Genomic DNA, 21,577 nt, shown 5'->3' with positions numbered 1-21,577 from the left:
TTCTCCAATCACCATAGCACTCCTCTTTCACCATTCGCTTCTGGGCCACAGAGTTGATCGCAGAATCTTCCTCCTGGTCATTCCCAAGCCCCGGCAAACCACCAACCCCATCTCAAGCGATATACTTATTATTGAGGGGCATGGCCACAAGGGGGCACTGCTCTTGCTGCATATTCCCTTCCACTCTCCTGCCGGTCACCCAAGAAACTGCCCACTTCATCTCGGGCGTCTACCTCCCTGTAGCTTCTACCTATCCCCTCCTCATTGTCCTGTGTGAATCGAAGCTCATCGAACAGCAGCTCCCGTTCCTTAACATGCTCCCTCAGGAACTGCACCCGATGCACATTCTGCAGATGTATTTATGCGGGATAGAGGAGGTATCTCAATTTCCCTAAATCTCACACAAGGAACACGACACTGACTCCACATCTATTATCAGCATGATAGCTATGTCATAACACTGAAAGGAAATCAAATCACCAGAAACTTCATTCCTTATTTCGAACATGCGTCTGCGTTTGTCCAAGCGTGATCATGCCTAAGATTGTTTAACTAAAGGCGGCCCACGCTAACAATTCCCCACTCCAGCAATGACCGCTCCAGCAATGGAGAATCCTTCTCCATCGGGGAGACCAAGTCAGAGAATTGCTATCATTGCTGTCTTAAACGCCAGGCGGCGTAACATAAATAGATAATAAATGCATAAAATGTACATATTATTTAAATACGTAAACAACTGAATGAACGAATAAATAAAGGAAACAACAAAATAGTAAATGAACAAATAAATAGAAGAGGAATTATGAGGTAGAATTCATGGATCAATAGATCGTTTAGAAATCTGATTGCAGAGTCAGCAGGTAAATCATTGAGCGCGGGTCTTCAGAGTCATGTAACTTCTTCCAGATAGCAGCAATGAGACAAGAGCACATTCCGGATGGTAGTAATGAGACAAGAGCATATCCAGGATGGTAGAAATGAGAGGAGAGCATATCCCGGATGGTAGTAATGAGACAAGAGCATATCCCGGATGGTAGTAATGAGAGGAGAGCATATCCCGGATGGTAGTAATGAGAGGAGAGCATATCCCGGATGGTAGTAATGAGACAAGAGCATAACCCGGATGGTAGTAATGAGAGGAGAGCATATCCTAGATGGTAGTAATGAGACAAGAGCATAACCCGGATGGTAGTAATGAGAGGAGAGCATATCCTAGATGGTAGTAATGAGACAAGAGCATAACCCGGATGGTAGTAATGAGAGGAGAGCATATCCTAGATGGTAGTAATGAGACAAGAGCATAACCCGGATGGTAGTAATGAGAGGAGAGCATATCCTAGATGGTAGTAATGAGACAATAGCATATCCCGGATGGTAGTAATGAGACAAGAACATAACCCGGATGGTAGTAATGAGACAAGAGCATAGCCCCGGTTGGTAACAATGAGAGGGGAGCATATCCCGGATGGTAGTAATGATAAGAGAGCATATTCCGGATGGTAGTAATGAGAGGAATGCATATCCCAGACTGTAATAATGAGAAGGGAGCATTGAGCGGTTCTAACTGATGATAAGAGAGCATATTCCGGATGGTAGTAATGAGAGGAAAGCATATCCCTGACTGTAATAATGAGAAGGGAGCATTGAGCGGTTCTAACTAATGATAAGAGAGCATATTCCGGATGGTAGTAATGAGAGGAAAGCATATCCCAGACTGTAATAATGAGAAGGGAGCATTGAGCGGTTCTAACTGATGATAAGAGAGCATATTCCGGATGGTAGTAATGAGAGGAAAGCATATCCCAGACTGTAATAATGAGAAGGGAGCATTGAGCGGTTCTAACTAATGATAAGAGAGCATATTCCGGATGGTAGTAATGAGAGGAAAGCATATCCCAGCGGAAAGTAGCATTGAGCGGTTCTAACTAATGATAAGAGAGCATATTCCGGATGGTAGTAATGAGAGGAAAGCATATCCCAGACTGTAATAATGAGAAGGGAGCATTGAGCGGTTCTAACTAATGATAAGAGAGCATATTCCGGATGGCTCTAATGGGAAGGGTGCATATTCCGAATGTCGATGGCGATGGTCTTTAACTGGGGACCTGGACTTCTGCAGGTGCAACGTTTTCAAGATGTCCAGGATTACGGTGAGGCTAGTACCGTGATGGATGTGATTGTGTGCACAGGTGTTTGCATTCTGTGTGGATCCCAGGCATTGGGGCCCGCACACCAGACGGTGATGGAAACAGTCCGAATGCTCCCCACCTTGCAGGTCCGTACATATCCCAGTCTTTGTTGACATACCGATATCAGACCTCCTCCATCACCGAATAGAATCCAGCCGCTGACGTGCGGTGACAACACTCAACCTTTCTATCTACTTCAGAGGAGTGTAGTTTTGAGGAAAATGTCACGTGATCTGGTAAACATGAGGGCATAGTATCGAGGGCTGAATAGTCTGTTTCTTCAGCGCTTTAAGTCTGTTTATTTCCCTGCTTCTCGCTCTACTATCCAACAGCTCCGAGGTTTGACCTAGCACACTCTCGACATCTGGCACGGAGACGAGGAAATGCGGATCACTCTCAGAAAGTAACAGAGACAGATGCCGCTCTCTCGGGATCGCGTGGATGACGTTCACTTTACTCGCTCTTTTTCTCTTCATGTCGGTGGGTGAGAGACACTCTCTTTGAGATCATTATCGCACTCAACAAAACAGCAGCAGATAGTTGTAGAACAACACACAGGATTTGATGTAGATTCGAGCAAAGTACAGACTCTCTGATCCAATCAGCGCTGCCGCTTGTGACGTCAGAATCCAGATATCAGACCCGCAAACCAGGAAGTGCGGCTCAGTCTCCGAGTGTAACAGAGATCGGCGCTGCTCTCTCGGGATGTCGGGACTGGCCTTCGCAGCTCTCGTTCTTTGTCTCCACATAACGGCGGGTGAGGGTCACTCTCTCGAACAGTGAGCGGTCAGATAATCAACAGAACGGCGGGTGGTCAGAGGATAGAAGGGCAGTTTATAAGAGGCGATATGACTATCAGTGTCGATTGAGCTAATTGCAGTTCTCGAGTCTCTCCGCATCTGTCACTTTTCACTCTTACGATTTTCTCATTCTCAGGTGAGTCTCGGCAGTTTACCATTCTCGAGTTCAGCCAGATAAATGTCACCGTCAGGAGAAATGCGTTCTTGTCGGTGCGGCCGTCGGCCGTGGTCACCAGTGGAAGCTGGAATTTTAATGGGAGAACAATCGCCCAGTGGATCGGCCAAACCGTGTCTATTGACAACGCCTACACATCGCGGACTGAGCTATTCACGTCCACAGGGTCGCTTCTGCTGAAGTCGGTGAAAATGTCTGACGGTGGGGAATACCGTGTGAATATGGTTCCAACTAGTGGCTCCATGACCTCAGCGACTATCTCTCTGCGTATCATTGGTAAGTGAGACAGAGTTATACAGAATCATGCGATCTCGGACTATAACTTTCATTTTATTTCTGGTGTGATAGAATACAATATAACCTTCCCTGTTCGCTGCTGGGAGATGCATTATTTCCGATTGAACAAAACTATAGCGGGTGAGCAACATAGTTCCGCATTAGATTTAGATTAGAGTTCCTCTCGGACATGCATAGGTGGCTGTGATGCAGAAACGGGCCACCAGTGCACCCTGCCAGTCCCACGTTATGGACTGTTCAACTCTCACTCGTACTCTGTAAAGCTGCAGATCAGTAACTATAACAGGAAGAACACGATAGTGGACCGGACAACATACTGTGCAGATTTAAAAATATAAACAAATATTAACAAAAATGGAGAACATGAAATGACGAGATAAAGTGTCCTTAAAGTGAGATCACTGGTTATCACTGGATGGGCAGGTGAGTGCAGTCATCCGATTTGATCAGCCTGATGGCTGAAGGGTGGTAACTCTCCTTGAACCGAGGGCTGCGAGCACTGAGTTTCTCGCAGCTTCTACCTGATGCCAGCATGGCGAGAAGTCCTGCGTGGTGAGGCTATTTGATGACGGATGCTGTTTCCCTACCACGGCGCTTCATGTAGATGCGCTCAATGGTTGCGAGTGCTTTACCGTGATGGACCGGGCTGTATCCAATACACTTTGCAGGATTTTCCGTTCCAAGGCATTAATTTCCCTCACACCGGACCATGAGGCAGCAGGTCAATGAGCTCACCATTACACATCCATCGACCTTTGTCGCAGTTTTAGACGTCATGCCCAGTCTGCGCAGTCTCCTTAGGAAGTAGGGGCGCGCCCATGCAATCGTCGCTATTGCACCTACGTGTTGGGTCCAAGACCAGAACGTCCTCAAACAGTTAGCATGCTCCCCACGGTACATCTGTAGAAACTGGCGAGTATCTCTGGTGACATACTAGGTCTCCTTAAGAAAAATGGCGGTCGCGGTGCCTTCAGTGCAATTACATCAATATGTTGGGCCCAGGATAGATCCTCACAGAGTCTGACAGCCAAAGGAAATTCAAACGACAGTGAGACATAGGAGCAGCATTCGGCCGTCTGGTCCATCGAAACTGCTCCGCCCGTCAATCATGGCCGATCATTTTTTTTTAACTTTTCTCCGACACCAATTCCCGGCCTTCTCCCTGTAACCTTTGATGCCATGTCCAGTCATGAACCTATCAATCTCTGCCTTAAATACCCCCCATGACCTGACCTTCACAACTGCACGTGGCCACAAATTCCACAAATTCCGGACTCTTCTTTTCACGTTGCCGGAAGCACCATCAGGTTAACATGTTCCACAGAGTCCCGCCCAGGCGCTGAATTGAACTGGCAACTGAATGGTGCCCACGTACCAAGTGGGGAGGAGGTCGTCCTCGACAACATCTCTGTGAGCCACACGGGAAAGTAAACTTGTGAGGCCTATAACATGGCTACAAAAAGGAATAATGCCTCAACCGCGGAAATCAATGTGTTCGGTAGGTCGTCCGTTCCTCCCTTTGCTGAGGTCCTATCACTAATGGTGTTGGTGCCGTCAGCCCGAATAATTCAACTAAGTGCCTGAGCCCGATTAGAATATCGTCTGACAATATCGTTTGACGACGGTGCATATTTAAGAATAAGAGTATTGATGAAGATGTGAATCGGATTTGATTTGAATTGCGGATTGGATTGCAAATGGTTAATTGCTGCAGTTAAGACTACAAGGCGATACAGCATGGGAAAGAGAATTAGACCATTTGGCCAATGGAGTCCGCTCCGCCATTTCATCATGGCTAATCCAATATTCCTCTCAGTCCCATTCACAGGCGTTTCCGCATATCCCTCATGCCCTGACCAATCTATCATCCTCAGCTTTAAACTTACATAACGACATGGCCTCTCCAGCTGCCTGTGCAACATAATTCCCAGATTCACCACATTCAATTCAAATAAATTCCCTTTCGTCTCCGTTCTCAAAGGACGCCACTCTATTCAGAGGTTGTCCTTCTGGTGTTGAACCCTCCCGCCATAAGGAACATCCTCTGTATGTGCACTCTAAAAAGGCCTTTCACAACTCGATGGGTTTCCGTGAGATTACCCCCACATTCTTCTGAATTCCAGTGGATGGTGGCCAGAGCCGGCAAACCCTCTTCTCAGGAAAAGCTGTTCAATCCCGGAATGATTTTGCTGAAGCTCCTTTGAAACGCCTCCAGTTTCAACACATCCTTTCCGCAGAAAGGGGCACCATTTTAGAAAACAATGTGGACAGGTTTTTGGACGGGAAAGGAGTGGAGGGGTATGGGCTGAGTGCGGGTCGGTGGGACTAGGTGAGAGTGAGCGGTCGGCACGGACTGGAAGGGCCGAGATGGCCTGTTTCCGTGCTGTAGTTGTTATATGGGTGACAGTTCAGTTGTGTCATTCGAAGTAAAATTGGACAGGTATATGGACGGGAAAGGAATGGAGGGTCATGGGCTGAGTGCGGGTCGGTGGGACTAGGTGAGAATAAGCGGTCGGCACGGACTAGAAGGGCCGAGACGGCCTGTTTCCGTGCTGTAATTGTTATGTGGTTAAGGTTATACAAAACAGATCACAATCCTCCAAGTGGGGCCTCACCACTGGTTTCTAACATTTCAGCATTTTCTCCTTGTTTTTATATTCCCGTACCCTGGGAAAGAATGCTTTCATTGCATGAACTTTGATACCTGGAAAGTCCAACATATCGCCAGTGAATTCCACAGTGAGGGATGATGCAGAATACCTATTCAGCTCTTCCACCAATTCGTTGTTGCCAAACACTACCTCTCCTCTCTCGTCTTCCAGCAGTTTGATATCCACTCTCGCGTCTATTTTTACACCTCACGAATCTGAAGAAACTTTACATATCCTCTTTAATATGATTGGCTAGAGTGATTTCGAATTCCATATTTTCCTTCTTAATGACCTTTTAGTTGCCTTCTGTTATTTTTTTAAAACTTCCCAGTCATTTTACATCCCAGTAATGATTGTTCCATTGTACACCCTCCTTTTGGCCTTTGTGTTAGCTTTGACTTCTCCTGTGAAGAAGCACATAGGGATAAGAGCTGGCAATGGCGTCGATGCTCAGTTGGCAGATTCCAAATATTATGTACATGATGTAGATAAAACCCAGTGAAAGCTATTTGCATTTTAATTGTATTTACAGAGACAGTGACCGGGGTTGCCGTGGTGACCAATAATTCCACTCCCCTGGAAAACCTCGATACCATCGCACTGAGTTGCGACGCGTCGGGCACTGTTCAGACACGGACATGGTTCAAGGACAACCAACCCATCCGGGAAAACGGCAGAATATTTACATCTCCCGACAAGGCGAAACTGACTATAATCAGCGTGAACAGAAACGACGTCGGGACGTACAAGTGCATCGTCAGCAACTCTTTCAGCAATGGCTCTGGAGAGACCTACGTGGAGGTTTACTGCAAGTACACAGGTAACCAGCAACCATCATTTGTACCGGATTTTATTCTACTAGACAGGTATTCCCATTTTGTAGATAGGCCGGAGAAGGTCAGAATTGAACCGGGCATGCAAGTTTACTGTCAGTCCACAGTTAGACAACCGCGTTAATTTGTATCGGATATCCCATTGTAGAGATGGACTAGAGGAGGTCAGAAAATCCCGGATCCACCAGGATATTACTCTAATCAACATTTTATTTTCATTTTACTGATAGACCAGAGAAGGTCAGAATCGTAGCCGAGCGTCCAGTTGTGTCCGATATTGTGTCCGATGTAAACGGTGATGTATCAGGGTTTCAGTGAGGTGTTGGGCAAGGTTCCCAACGATGAGATCATTCGGAATGTCAGGATTCACGGGGCCGAGAGAAACTTGGCTGCGTGGGTTGATTGGTTAGAGAAGAAAAACGGTGGCAATAGCGGACAGGCGTTCTGCATGGGCGTCATGGAATAGTGGTGTGTCGCTGGGATCTCTTCTATTCTGGGATGGCCGCTTTTTGCGAACGGTTTGGATGAGAGAGTCGAAGGGAGGGCTAGGGAGCTTGAGATAACACGACGGGTGAGAGAGCGGACGATTTTCCTAGGTGATATCCGCAGGAAGCAGAACTGTGCTGAGAAGTGGCAGATGAAGTTTAATCCAGAAAGGAGTGAAGTAATACACTTTGGAAGGTCGAAAACAAAGCGCAAGACGCGAAATACTCAGCAGGACAGAGAGCATCTGCTCAAACAGAAATATTGTACTTTAGTCTGCTTGATAAAATGAACACAAATTTAATGTTAGAGCGAAGGCGGGGGGGGGGGCAAAAGCAGATTTCTGAAAGGGCGGAAAGGATGGGGATATGTTGTGATCCAAGTGGTGAATTTACGCCTGCAAAGTTTTTAAGTTTAAAACATGAACGAACAGAAGACCTGGTGATAGCGGAAACTGGAGGATGCAAATGCAGTCAGAAATGGTAGAAGAGCCGGGACTGGGGTTCTGTATCTTAGTAACTAATTCAATGACCATTTCCAGTAGCTGAATTCGCGTTCATTCACTTTACCTTTCCTGTTCAGCCCTCTCCGGAAGCAGGTGACTCCCAGATCTCCTTGCGTGGTGAGTTGAACTCCATGCTGTCTGTACGGATTACAGACGAATGGCATCGACATGATGTCGGAATATTGGACCAAAACCAATGTTCAATATGGAGACAGCGTCCGGAACGATTCCGAGTGTGGATCAGTCATCATTTCCAAAAAAAAAAAACAAAGATGTGTTTTCGCAATCTAAAATTGATGTTTGTTTTCTCTCTTAGCACCAAAAACAGATGGAAATAGTACCCTCAGCCCTGGAGAGTTCGCGCTCTGTGCATTTGTTGTACTTCTCATGAGCCTGTGCAGAGCAACCTGTAAATGGTGCCTCAGATGATCCTAATCTCGCTTGTGATAAGCTGCAGACAGAGGCACGTTTCGCAGTTGCAGTCGTCAGCGAGAAGGGACGCCTCCCTGCAAAAGGAGCATTCAGCTCTCCTGCCCGACATCTCCACTGTCTCGGCGGAGCGGTTATAAAGTGGGTGGAGGGGACAAGACTTCAACGTCGCGCTTTACTTTCCTTTGCTTTCTCTGCCTGAGGCCTCAGCGATCTCAAGATGACCACTCTGACTCTGTCCAACGTCATGTACTCCGAGGGTTCACTCTTTCTGTAGACTGTCCCTTTAAAACGCCGAAAGCATGAGACTAACATTTATACGCCGTTGGATTTCTGCTGACGACAAAAATTGCTCCTGTGCTATGGCGAACAGCTCGTGTTTCTATTTCTCTGGAATTACACCAGGACCTACCAGAACTGCTGTCGGCTTCTGGGTTGCCATCGGTGGGGAGAAGCAGGAAGCAGTTACATGATGGGCAGCTGGTGTTCAGTCTGGGTGTGTTTAAGCAAGGTGAGCTGTCTTTCTCGCGGAGTCACACACAGTGGGACTTCCGACAGCGCACAAGGGTGAGTTGAGATCGATCCCGAGTATTGATAACTGACTCTCACAAGTTGCTGCAACTGGACGAAGTTTGCAGAGACGGGGAGGGGAGAGGAACGTTTGAAACAAAGAGATCACTCTTTGGACTCTCTCCAAGTAGCCTCTAAGTATCGTTCCTATACTGAGCGACCAGAACTGGACACAGTACTCCAAGTGTGGCCAAACTAGAACTAGGCCTAACTGTGGCCTAATTTCGCCCTGGATTACAAATATCTCCCTCAACACAACAACAACAACTCTGTACATTTGAACTGAACTGAACTTTCTAACATCCCATCGTAAGACTGTAACGATTACCACCCGAGTTTCAATTTGCTTGGCGAAATTTATCTATACATTTACGTTTGCATAGTACTGCTAACTTTTTAACCTGCTTTAAGTTGCTAAATTTAGAAGTTACTCGTAAAATAGAGACTGTCAACTGCAAAATGAGGTGTGTCCAATTGCTGCTGATAGTTTTACAGGGTTGCGAGCATGTAACAGGAACTCTCCCCAGGGTTGCGTGTACCTAACACCACGCAAACCACCGCCGCCGCGCTTGGCACAGCCTTCCTTTAACTTGCTCCTGCTAACCAATCCCAGAGGCCGGCTGGTCGCTAGTCGGAGCTCTTCTTCGTGAATTGCCCCGAAACTCTGCCTTTGAAAATCTCCATCGCCGCCCTGATTGAAAGGTGTCCCTCTTACGCGCTCCCTGCCGCAGATTGTACAACGCGAACCGCTCTCTCCACTCGCCCCCTCTCTCCACTGAGCCCGACCTCTCCTCCCGCAAACCCCGCCCCTCGTCCGTGACGCGCCCCCTCCTCCCACGAACACCGCCCACTATTTCCTCTCATCCCGCCCACCTCCCACTGACCCCGCCCTCTCATCCCACTGACACCATCCACACCTCGCAGTGATTCCCCTCCACACGCCACCTCGAACCGCGCCCCCTCCCCTTGTCGCCGTGACCGCATCCCTCCGATTGGATCTCCGTGAGACTGTAGGTCAGCGGCCCGCATACGTCCAGCTCCCCCTCTCCCTCACACATCCGCACTAACTGCCTCGCAGCGTTGCCCCCGCCCGCAGCATCCGAAAGAGGGGATGGTTAAAGACGACCAGACGGCCAATCGGATCAACGCGTTTTATTAGCGAAAAGATTCTGCGTCGAACAGCTGACGGTTCAGGTGGCCTCAGCGAGCTGGAGAGGTGGGTCTGCTGGTATTCCGGGAGCGCGGGACGTGTCGGTGAGTTGGCGGGGGGGAGGTGGGTGTGTAGGGTCTGGGGGAGGTGTGAGTGTGTCTGGGATCTGTGCACAGGAAGAACCAAACCCAGCATTAAACAATGGGTTGCTGAAGGGTGTCCCAACTACCCCGTGTGACGAGCTTCGTGGGGAGGGAGGGGAATATTCCCGAGGGGTGGGCCGCAAGCACAGCGAGGGGTTGGCATCGGTCAGGAAACTCTCGTTTCTCAGACCAAGGGTTCCAGCGGAGCGCAGTTACTGAAGTTTTCCTGGATGGCCACCAGAACTGGCAGTTTGTTACTGGGTACGAACACCTCCATGTGGACGAAGTTGTTGGGGTTTCCAATATCGACCTGTGGGCAGGGTCACTCGGTTAGTCATGGGAGTCCCGTCCGCTAACCCCCTTCCCACTGCCACCTCCGTGACCCGCGCTCTCGCGAGACTTCCCTCCACATCCCCGCCACTTCATCCCTCGCTGCTCCCCTCTCCGACTCCTTCAACCCTCCCTCCCCTGCACCCCTTCCAGTCTCTATCACCCCTCCTTACCCTACACTACCGCCCCGTTTTAATCGTCCCTCCCTCCCCCACATCCCTCCCCGGCTTTGATAATCCTAACCTCCCTTACACCTCTCCCCGTCTCCGTCAACCCCTCCCTCCCCTAAACCCCTCTCCGACACCGTCACACGCTCCGACCCCTACACTTCTCACCGTCTCTGACCCACCCCGTCCACTTCACTGTCATCCCATCTCTCCCCTCTAACCCTCCCGGTCTCCGTCACCTCCTACCTCCCCTGAAACACTGCTCGTCTCCGTCACCCCCTCCCTCCCCTAAACCCCTCTCCGACACCGTCACACGCTCCGACCCCTACACTTCTCACCGTCTCTGACCCACCCCGTCCACTTCACTGTCATCCCATCTCTCCCCTCAAACCCTCCCGGTCTCCGTCACCTCCTACCTCCCCTGAACCTGTCCTCGTCTCGTCACCCCCTCCAGCTCCTACATCTCCTGAACTCTCCGTCATGCACTTGCTCCGCTACGTCCGTCCCCATCTCCATCTTACTCCCTCTCCCCAACCCCATCTACGTCCCTGGCAGACCTCCTGGTCTCCATTCCCCTCCCACCCCTCCCCGTCTCCATTCCCCTCCCACACCCTCCTGGTCTCCATTCTCCTCCCACCCATCCCCGTCTCCATTCCCCTGCCAGAGCTGCTCCCTTCCCGTCTCTGTTAATCCTAACCTCCCGTACACCTCTCGCCTCCTAACCCCTCCCGATCTCCATTCCCATCCCACACTTCTTGGTCTCCGTTCCCCTCCCAGCCCCTCCCGGTCTCCATTAAGCTCCCAGCCCCTCCCGGTCTCCAATCCCGTCCCGTCTCCATACCCCTCCCTCCCCATCCCGGTCTCCATTCCCCTCCCACCCGCTCCCGGTCTCCATTCCCCTCCCACCCTCTCTCGGTCTCCATTACCCTGCCAAAGCTGCTCCCTTCCCGTCTCTGTTAATCCTAACCTCCCGTACTCCTCTAGCTTCCCACCCCCTCCCGGACTCCATTCCCATCCCACACCTCTCGAGCTCTATTCCCCTCCTAGCCCCTCCACACTTCCCGACTCTGATAATCCTAACCTCCCCTACACCTCTCCCCTCCCACCCCCTCCCGGTCTCCATTCCTCTCCCAGCTCCTCCGGGTCTCCATTCCCCTCCCACCCCCTCCCGGTCTCCATTCCCCTCCCACCCCCTCCCGGTCTCCATTCCCCTCCCACCCCCTCCCGGTCTCCATTCCCCTCCCACTCTCTCCCGGTCTCCATTCCCCTCCCACCCTCTCCCGGTCTCCATTCCCCTCCCATCCCCTCCCAGTCTCCATTCCCCTCCCACCTCTCCCGCTCTCCGTTCCCCTCCCACCCCCTCCCGGTTTCCTTTCCCCTCCCACCCCCTCCCGGTCTCCATTCCCCTCCCACCGTCTCCCGGTCTCCATTCCCCTCCCACCCTCTCCGGGTCTCCATTCCACTCCCACCCCCTCCCGGTCTCCATTCCCCTCCCACCCTCTCCCGGTCTCCATTCCCCTCCCACCCCTGCTCCCTTCCGGCTTCTGTGTGGAAACTCCACCTTGATCAGTAGAAGTTTTCCCAGCATGATGGTCTGGTCCTGCTCACGGTACGATTTCGCGACGAATATCTGCTCTAAGGCGTGGATGTGACTCTCCGCGTCGGATTTCACCTGGACAGGAACAACACAAACTTCTGTATCTCCCGGGGAGGACAGAGCGGGACGAGGAAGGGTGTCCGGAAGCGGGTGGCGGTACCATTTATTTTTTACTTCACCTCCCTCCATTTCACCGCTTTACCTCGTTCCGTCTCTCGCCTTTCCCCACCTCGTACCCTTACGCCCCACTCTTCCTCGTCTCTCTCTGATCTATCATTTTATCATCTCCCTCTTCCCCCCTCTCCGCCTCCCCTGCTCTTTCACCCTTCACCGTCTCTCTCTTTCTTCTCTCTCCACATTCCCTGCTCTCTCACCCCCCTCACCGTTTCCCTTTTCCCTCTCTCTTCGATTCCGCTGGTCACTCACCCCCTCACCGTCTCCCTCTTCCCCCCTCTCCGCCTCCCCTGCTCTCTCACCCCCCTCAACGTCTCTCTCTCCTACCGCTCTCTCGCCCAGCCTTGCTCTTTCCCCCTCTTTCTGTGTGCCTCTATAATCTTTACCCTGGCCAGGCTTTTCTACATCTCTGTCGCTCCGTCACTGATCTTTCTCCCCTTCTCCTGCCCTGTCCTTCGCCTCACTCTCTGCTCCCTCATTCCACATTCCCTGCTCGTTCTCACACTTTTCCCGTCTCGCTCTCGCTCTTCTCCCTCTCCCGTCTGTATCAGTCTACAATCTCTCCAATTCCCCTGCTGGAACTCTCACCTTTTATCCGTGTCTCTGCCTTCTTTCTCTCCCTCTCACTTTCTCTCTCTCGCTCGCGCACTCTACTTCTCGCTCTTTCCTTCCCTCTCCCTCTCCGTGCTCGAAAATTCCTCTGCCCTCCCTCCCCTATCTCGCCTGGCTCCCTGGCTCTCTGCCTCTCACGTTTCTCTGTTTTCCCTGCTCTTTCTCCCCGTATCGCTGTCTCTCTCCCGCATGTCCCCACTTCCGCTACTCTTTCTCCACCCTCCCACCTCTCCCCACTTCCCCTGATCTATCCCCTCCCTCTCCCCGTCTCTCTCTCCCTCTCTCTCTACCTCCCCCCTCTCTCTCCCCCACTCTGTTCGATCTTCAATTACCCCGCTATTCCCCCACTCTTGCTATTTCTCCCTCTTTCCACTCCTGGCTCCTCCTCCTTCCACCTCCCTTTCTCCTAACTGCCCCCCGCATTCCGTTTCGTTCTCCAATTTTCCTCCCGCCCTCTAATCCAAACACTCACTCTCCCCCTTCTCCTCCTCCTTCCTTCCCTCTCTCGTCCCCCTCCCTTTCCCATCCCCCTTTCTTCCGTCTCCCTCTACCTCCCTCCCCTTTCCTCTCCCATATATCGCCCCCTCACAATTTTTCCGCAATCTTCCCCTTCATCCAGCCTCCGCCCTGTTACTGTCGCCATTATTCACCCCGTCCTACACTCAATCCTCTCCTCTCCCTGCTCCAAATGGACTTCCACTGTCTATTCCGTACCTCTACTTCTCTACCTCCCGCTCTTTCCTTCTCTCTCCCTCTCCGTGCTCGAAAATTCCTCTGCCCTCCTTCTCCTATCTCGCCTGGAGATATAAATATAAATATATATTTTATTTAATTTCTGACCCCGCCTCTCTCTTCTATCCCCCCGAGGAGGGCAGTTTAAGGGGTGTGGGAGTGGGGAGGACTGTGCTCCTGGTTCTGGAAGAGTTTGGAACAAACCTCATCTGCGACCTTATGGACCTCTGTCGTGGCCGGCTGTTCTTTTGTCCAGACTGGTGCCATCTCTCTCTCTCTCTGTTGCACTCGTTCGTTCGCTGACTCTCTCTCTCTCTCCCTCTCTCTCGCCACTTGTCACGGCCGCTTATAAAGATCTGGCCCCTCCCCCACCCCTCCGACATGCCCCTCCCCCCTCTCAGCTATTCCCCCGCCCCGTTTTGCCCTCTCTCGGGCTCTTGCCCTCCGCTTGGGGCATGGAACCTGACCCCGGCCCCTTACGGATGTGACCTACTTACGGGAAAGGTGTACAGAGCATAGGGAACATTCACAGAGATGCTCCTGGGTCTGCGGGGCCTCTGGTTTCAGGAAACATTGAATGGGACAGGATTCTAATGAACGTAGAAGATTGAGAGGGGATTTGATGGAGGTTCACTGGCTTTATCCGCTGTGGTTGGGTGGGACTGCAAACAGTGATCAAAGGTTAAGGGTGAAAGGTGAGAAGTTTAAGGGAATTATGAGGGGGAACGCCTTCACTCAGAAGGTCGTGAGAGTGTGGAATGATCTGCGAGCACGACTGGTCCGTGCGAGCTCGATTCCAACGTTTAGGCGATGTTTGCACGGGTACACGGATAGGAGGCTTCCGGGGGTCTATGATCCAGCTGCAGCGGGCTGGTATAATGCAGCTTAAATGGTTTCCGCATGGGCTAGATGGGCCGAAGGGCGTCCCTGTAAGTCGTGTTTCTCTGTGTGCTTTACTCTTTGGAGAGAAAGAGGATGAGAGGAGACATAATAGAAGTGTACAAGATATTAAGAGGAATAGACAGAGTGGACAGCCAGCGCCTCTTCCCCAGGGGACCACTGCTCGGTACAAGAGGACATAGCTTTAAGGTGAGGAGAGGGAAGTTCAAGGGGATATTAGAGGAAGGTTTTTCACTCAGAGAGTGGTTGGTGTGTGAAATGCACTGCCTGAATCAGATACACTAGTGAAGTTTAAGAGACTACTGGACAGGTATATAGAGGAATTGAAGGTGGGGGGGGGTGGTATATGGGTGGCAGAGTTTGAGGGTTGGCACAACATTGTGGGCCAAAGGGCCTGTACTGTGCTGTACTATTCAATGTCTATGTTCTATTACAGGACAAGAGGGCATGACTTCAGGGTTGAAGGACTTTCTTTTCAAACTGAGATGTGGAGAACTTCCATTAGTCAGAGGCTGGTAAATCTGTCGGATTTGTTGCCACGAGCGGCTCTGGAGGCCGTCATTGGGGTATTGAAGGCCGAGACAGACATTCTTAATTAGCCAGGGCATCAAATGGTATGGGAAGAAGGCAGGGGAATGTAGATGACTAGAAGAGTTTGATCAGCCTATGACTGAATAGGGGAGCAGACTCGATGGGCCGAATGACCTACTTATTTCCTATATCTTAAGGTCCAATTATAGTAAGGCCAGATTTGGAGCACTGGGACATTTCTGGTCATTCCACTGTAGTCGAGGCTTTGGAGGGGGTGCAGAGGACGTTTGCAAGGATGCTGCTCTTTCGAGGATGTGAGCTACCATGAGGAGCTGGATAAATGTGTAGTTCACTGGAGCACTAAAGTTGACGAGAGATCTGATACAGTTTTAAAATATTATCAGAGGCTTTAATGGATTGGACAGGGGTTATCAGTTTCCCAAGGTTGAAATGTCTGATACTCGAGGGCAGACGCTGAAGGCAGAAGGGATATATTCAAGTGGGATGTGAGGGGTAAGTCTCTTTATTCAGAGAGTCGTGTTCGGAGCAAGTGCTGCCTGGTATGGAGGCAAAGGCATGAGAGGTTTTTAAGAGACGGTTGGATTGGCACATGGATGTATGGAAGTTTGGGGATATGGACATAGTGCAGGTAGGAGGGATTAGTGTTTGTGTGCTTTGATTTGCTTTGGCACTACATTGTGGGCCGCATTTCCTGTTCGTGTGCTATGCTGTTCTATGTTCTATGTGGAAGAATTCTCCAGGCTGCCCTGACTGAGCAGTCTCATGACATTTTCCCCGAGATAGGAACGCCACAAGCCCCTTTTAACCCCTCCCACATTCCTGCATCTCAAACAACGGAACCCGGTAATTCTGAGCTGCCAGCCCTGCCGTCCGGCAAACAAGTCTAATGGCCACAGTAGCTCATCCTCCTGTCCTTCAATTATTATTGCACTTAAATATTAGTCATATCACCACCAGTACATCATCATATCATACTTCACCTTTTGATTTCTCTCTCCCTACCGCTTTCTCCACCCTCTCTCTCCCTTTACTCCACACCCCTCCCTACTATCTCACTCGCCTTGCTCTCTCCCTTTCTCACCATCCCCGAGTCTCTTTCTCTCACAACCTCCTCCTCTAACTCGCACTGTCTCCACTCTCTGTCCTCCGCACTCTCCCTACCCTCATCCTCTCATTCTCTGCTGTCTTTCTTTCTCTCTTCCTAGCTGTCTCTCTCTCGCCTCCCACCTTCTTTCTCACCCTATCTGCCTCAGAGAGTGAAACACATCTACGGCTTTACCAAGTTCCACAACCACATTCTGGGCTACCCCTCCCTCTGATCACCCCTGAACATCCACATCACTGTGCCCCTTCCACTCACTCTCACCCATACATCAACACTATTTAAACGTTTACTGGTAACTGTGTCTGGGAATGAACCAGCTTCCAGACACGTGATAACGGTCTTTATTTTGTGGAATGTCGTTATTGTATGTATATACTTAAAAACATCATGAAAAAAAAATAAACAGCAGCAGATGATGCGAGCTTGAGGTGAACATTAAATGCTCTAAACTCGCAGCAAATGGGGCAACAACTGTAACTGCTAAAGGTGCTGGTTGACGACCCTCGGTATTTTTTTTACATTGATGTTAAAGATTCTATGGCATTACCTTGCAGCAGAAAGAGTAAAATACAATTTTGATGTGACTTTTTTTTTCCACACCCGCATAAGGGTGAATTGCTGATAAGATCTGGTTTCAGCATAAAGGCCGCGCCCTGTTCTGAGAAATGTAAGCGAACCAGCATCTGCTTGCACGCAGACATTGAGCTAAGAGTCAAGCAGAACAACAACCCGTATCTTCGAAATCAATGATCGGGCCTCTTCCTCATTCCCTTTTCTAATTCCACTACGTGTTTCAGCCCGAAATATCGGTTTATTTTTCAGTTCCATAGATGCTGCCTAAACTGCTGAGTTCCTCCAGCATCTTGTGTGTTGTTATGCTTACGAAAGATCTGCGATAGGGAAACTGTCGGGCATTGGACAAAGCACTGTGAAACGACTTTAAACATATCTACACTGTTGTGAATATTCCTGGGGAATTAATGTGTTGAATATTTCAACTGATGAGATAGGGCAAGTGACTGAGATATGTGTTTGGGGAGCCTTCGGGTCCAGAGATCTCAATGCCATCAGTCTCAATATAATTATGGAGAAGGATAGGACTGGAACCAGGGTTGAGATTTTTGATTGGAGAAAGGTTAACTTTGATGAGATACACAAGGATTTTGAAGGAGTGGATTGGGACAATTTGTTTTATGGGAAAGATGTAATAGAGAAATCATGTCATTTAAAGGTGAAAATGTGAGGGTAGAGAATCTTTATGTTCCTGTTAGGTTGAAAGGAATGGTTAAAAGTTTGAGACAGCCATGGTTTTCAAGGGATTTTGGAACCCGGTTTGGAAAAAGGGAGATATCTGCAACAAATACAGGCAACATGGAGTACATGAGGTGCTCGAGGTATATAAAGAATGTAAGAAGAATCTTAAGAAAGAAATTGGAAAAGCTAAAAGAAGATACGAGGTTGGTTTGGCAAATAAGGTGAAAGTAAATCCGAAAGGTTTCTACAGTTATATTAAAAGCAAGAGGATAGTGAGGGATAAAATTGGTCCCTTAGAGAATCAGAGTGGACAGCTATGTGTGGAGCCAAAAGAGATGGGGGAGATTTTAAACAATTTCCTTTCTTCGGTCTTCACTGAGGAGAAGGATATTGAATTGTGTAAGGTAAGGGAAACAAGTAGGGAAGTTATGGAAACTATGATGATTAAAAAAGAGGAAGTTCTGGCGTTTTTAAAGAATATAAAAGTGGATAAGACTCCGGGTCCTCACAGGATATTCCCTGGAACCTTGAGGGAAGTTAGTGCAGAAATAGCAGGGGCTCTGACGTTTCAAATGTCGTCAGAAACGGGGATGGTGAACAGAGGATTGGCGTATTGCTCATGTTGTTCCATTGTTTAAAAGGGTTCTAAGAGTAAACCCGTCAATTATAGGGCTGTAAGTTCGACGTCAGAGGTGGGTTAATGAACGCAAAATATTCTTAGAGATGGTATATGTAATTATCTGGACAGCCACTGTCTGATTAGGAACAGTCAACATGGGTATGTGCGTGGAAAATCATGTTTGACAAATAGTATTGAATTTTTTGAAGAGGTTACTAGGACAGTTGACGAGTGTAAAGTAGTTGATGTTGTTTATATGGATTACAGTAAGGCCGTTGACAAGGTTCCACATGGAAGGTTAGTTAGGAAGGTTCAATCGTTAGGTATTAATATTGAAGTAGTAGTAAAATAGATTCAACAGTGGCAGGCTGGGAGATGCCAGAGAGTAGTGGTGGATAACTCTTTGTCAGGATGGAGGACTGTGAACAGTGATGTGTCTCAGGGATCTGTACTGGGTCCCATGTTGTTTGTTATATACATTCCTGATCTGGATGATGAAGTGGTAAATTGGATTAGTAAGTATGGAGAGGATACTAAGGTAGGTGGCGCAGGTGAAATAGGTTTTCAAAGTTTGCAGAGAGATTTAGGCCAGTTAGACAAGTGGACTGAAAGATGGCAATTGGAGTTTAAAGCTGATAAGTTCGAGGTGCTACATTTTGGCAGGAATAATCAAAATAGGACATACATTGTAAATGGTAGTGCATTAAAGAATGCAGTAGAACCGAGTGATCTCGGAATAACGGTGCATAGTTCCAAGAAGGTGAAGTCTCATGTGGATACGGTGGTGAAGAAAGCCTTTGGTATGCCGGTCTTTATAAATCAGAGCATTGAGTATAGATGTTAGGATATAATGTTAAAATTGTACATGGAATTAGTAAGGCCAAATTTGGAGTATTGTGTACAGTTCTGGTCACTGAATTATAGGAAAGATGTCAGCAAAATAGAGAGAGTACAGAGATGATATACGAGAATGTTACCTGGGTTTCAGCACCTAAGTTACAGAACAAGGTTGAACAAGTTATGGCTTTATTCTTTGGAGCGTAGAAGGTTGAGGGGGGACTTGATAGAAGTATTTAAAATTATGAAGGGGGTAGATAGAGTTGACGTGGGAAGGCTATTTTTTCATTCAGAATAAGGGAGATTGAAACAAGAGGACATGAGTTAAGATTTAGGGGGCAAACGTTTAGGGGTAACACGAGAGGGTACTTCTTTACTCAGAGAGGGGAAGCTGTGTGGAACGAGCCTCCAGTAGAAGTGGTAGAGGCAGGTTCGATATTGTCATTTAGAATAAAATTGGATAGATAAATGGACAGGAAAGGGATGGAGGGGTATGGACTGTGTGCAGATCGGTTGTAATAGGTGAGAGTAAGCGTTCAGCACGGACTCAAAAGGCCAAGATGGCCTTTTCCGTGCTGTAATTGTTATATGGGTGGATGGTTATATTTATTTTGGATCTTTATTTAATCAGCTCGTTATGATTAATTAGTTATAGAGTAATATAAACCTTAATACACTATTGCAGTGACTCAGCTCTCCACGCAGCATCTATGGAAAAGAGTGCAGTAGACGTTTTGCGCCGAGTCCATCAGCAGTCCTTTCACAGAAACAGAACCTGAACCACTGAAACAGCTTTCTCCCATCGGCCTTCCCCGGGGTAATGGCCCACCATACCTCTATCATCCAAACTTCTCTTCAACGTTGAAATCGAGTTCACATTCAACAACTCGTTCCACACTCTCAGGACGCTCTGAGTAAAGAATATTGCCCTCACATTCCGCATAAACCTTTCACATTGCACCCTTAACCGTTATATGAACTTTGCTTGCATTTATCTTATCTATACCCTTCATAATGTTGTATACCTGGTTCAAATCTCATCACAATTATCTGCTTTGAGAAGAATAAAGTCCTAAACTATTCAGTCACTTCTCATAACTCAGTTTCCCCAGACCCAGCAATATCCTTGCAATTTTTGTCTGTGTTCATTCAACCACATTTCCATCTTTTCTGTAGGTAGGTGACCAGAAATACACAGAATCCAGCAAACTCGGCCTATCTAATGTCTTGTGTAACTGCAGAGTTACATTGCATCTCCTGGACTCAATGCAGTCATTTATGACAGTCAATGTGCAAAAGCTTTATTTACTAGCCCACCAACCTGTGATACTATATTCAATAAACAGTGGAGCTCTGCCGCACCCCTCAGTGCCCCACTGTTCACAGTGTAATATCTATCCTGTTTTGTCATGCCTGCCTGCATTACATTCCATCTGCCTATTTTTCCAGCTGGTCCAAATTGCACTGTAAGCTCTGAAAGATTTCCTCACTGTTAACTATGCCCCAATCTTGTTGTAATCCGCAAATTTATTAATTCAGTTAACCACATTCTCATACAGATCATTGATATAGATGACAAACAACAACAGACCCAGAACCGATCTCCGGAGTCACAGGCCTCCGCAACTTACCTAATGCTAAGCATCATTTCACATATACCTCCTACAACCCCTGCAATTTCCGCAATTTCCTCCTTCTCGGTCCGAGTGAATGACTTGTTAGCCGCTGAAGATTTATCTAACCTAATTTCTATCCAGTCAGAAAACACCTCCTCCTATGTACTCTGTATAGGATCATGACCTTACTCTGCGGTGGGTCACTTCAATAGATTCTGTGTCCGTAAACACAAATGCAAAAAGAAACATTTAAGATCTCTAGCATCATTTTTGTCTTCATGCATAAATTACCATTCTGATAATCCAGAAGGTCAATTCTCTCCCTTGCAATCCTTTTGTTCTGATTATATTGTCAAGTAACACACTCAACAACTTTTATAAAGTTGTATCGTGGAGAGCATTCTCACAGGCTGCATCACTGACTGGTATGGAGGGGCTACTGCACAGGACCGAAAGAGGCATATAATTCAGCCTCTTCATCTCCTTGAAGACTGGAGTGACATTTACAATTTTCCAGTCTTCTGGAAACACTCCAAGACATCCTGATTCTTGAAAGTTCATTACTAATGTTACCACAATCGCTTCAGGGAAGTCTTTCTGAACTCTGGTGTGTACACCATCTGGACGAGGTGATTTATCTACCTTCTATCCTGTCAGTTTCCCTTTGTCCCTTTTAATGGCAATATCACACATTTCTTGCCCCTTGGCATCTTTAACATCAGCCATACAGCTAGTCTGTTGCAAATTATTTATTCATCTTTCTGCGTTACCTTGTCTACCATTCCGAACTCTTCAGCATAGCTTCCAGCGTTTCGATACCCAGTCTCGCCTCTGTTTTACACTTCATGATTCTGAAG

At 48.4% G+C, this 21,577-nt stretch overlaps 2 protein-coding genes across 2 annotated transcripts; one reads left to right on the top strand and one right to left on the bottom strand.

The window, feature by feature from the left end:
- The first annotated feature begins 2,869 nt into the window (after nucleotides 1-2,869).
- On the top strand, nucleotides 2,870-9,378 carry LOC132386269 (hepatic and glial cell adhesion molecule-like). Its single transcript, XM_059958546.1, has 4 exons — nucleotides 2,870-2,946; nucleotides 3,126-3,440; nucleotides 6,645-6,932; nucleotides 8,250-9,378. The coding sequence occupies exons 1-4, from the start codon at nucleotides 2,895-2,897 to the stop codon at nucleotides 8,360-8,362; spliced, it is 768 nt and encodes a 255-aa protein (XP_059814529.1). The 5' UTR covers nucleotides 2,870-2,894; the 3' UTR covers nucleotides 8,363-9,378.
- Nucleotides 9,379-10,069: 691 nt separating this feature from the next.
- On the bottom strand, nucleotides 10,070-14,181 carry LOC132386271 (cystatin-B-like). Its single transcript, XM_059958549.1, has 3 exons — nucleotides 14,042-14,181; nucleotides 12,284-12,394; nucleotides 10,070-10,535 (listed from the first exon to the last, which is right to left on the bottom strand). Exons 1-3 carry the CDS (start codon nucleotides 14,102-14,104, stop codon nucleotides 10,410-10,412), a joined length of 300 nt encoding a protein of 99 aa, XP_059814532.1. The 5' UTR covers nucleotides 14,105-14,181; the 3' UTR covers nucleotides 10,070-10,409.
- Nucleotides 14,182-21,577: the final 7,396 nt, after the last annotated feature.

The sequence above is a fragment of the Hypanus sabinus genome, unplaced genomic scaffold (genome assembly GCF_030144855.1).
Source record: "Hypanus sabinus isolate sHypSab1 unplaced genomic scaffold, sHypSab1.hap1 scaffold_1085, whole genome shotgun sequence".
Taxonomy (NCBI): domain Eukaryota; kingdom Metazoa; phylum Chordata; class Chondrichthyes; order Myliobatiformes; family Dasyatidae; genus Hypanus; species Hypanus sabinus.
The sequence above is the reverse complement of the archived record's forward strand: the minus strand, read 5'-3'. Positions and strand labels throughout refer to the sequence as shown.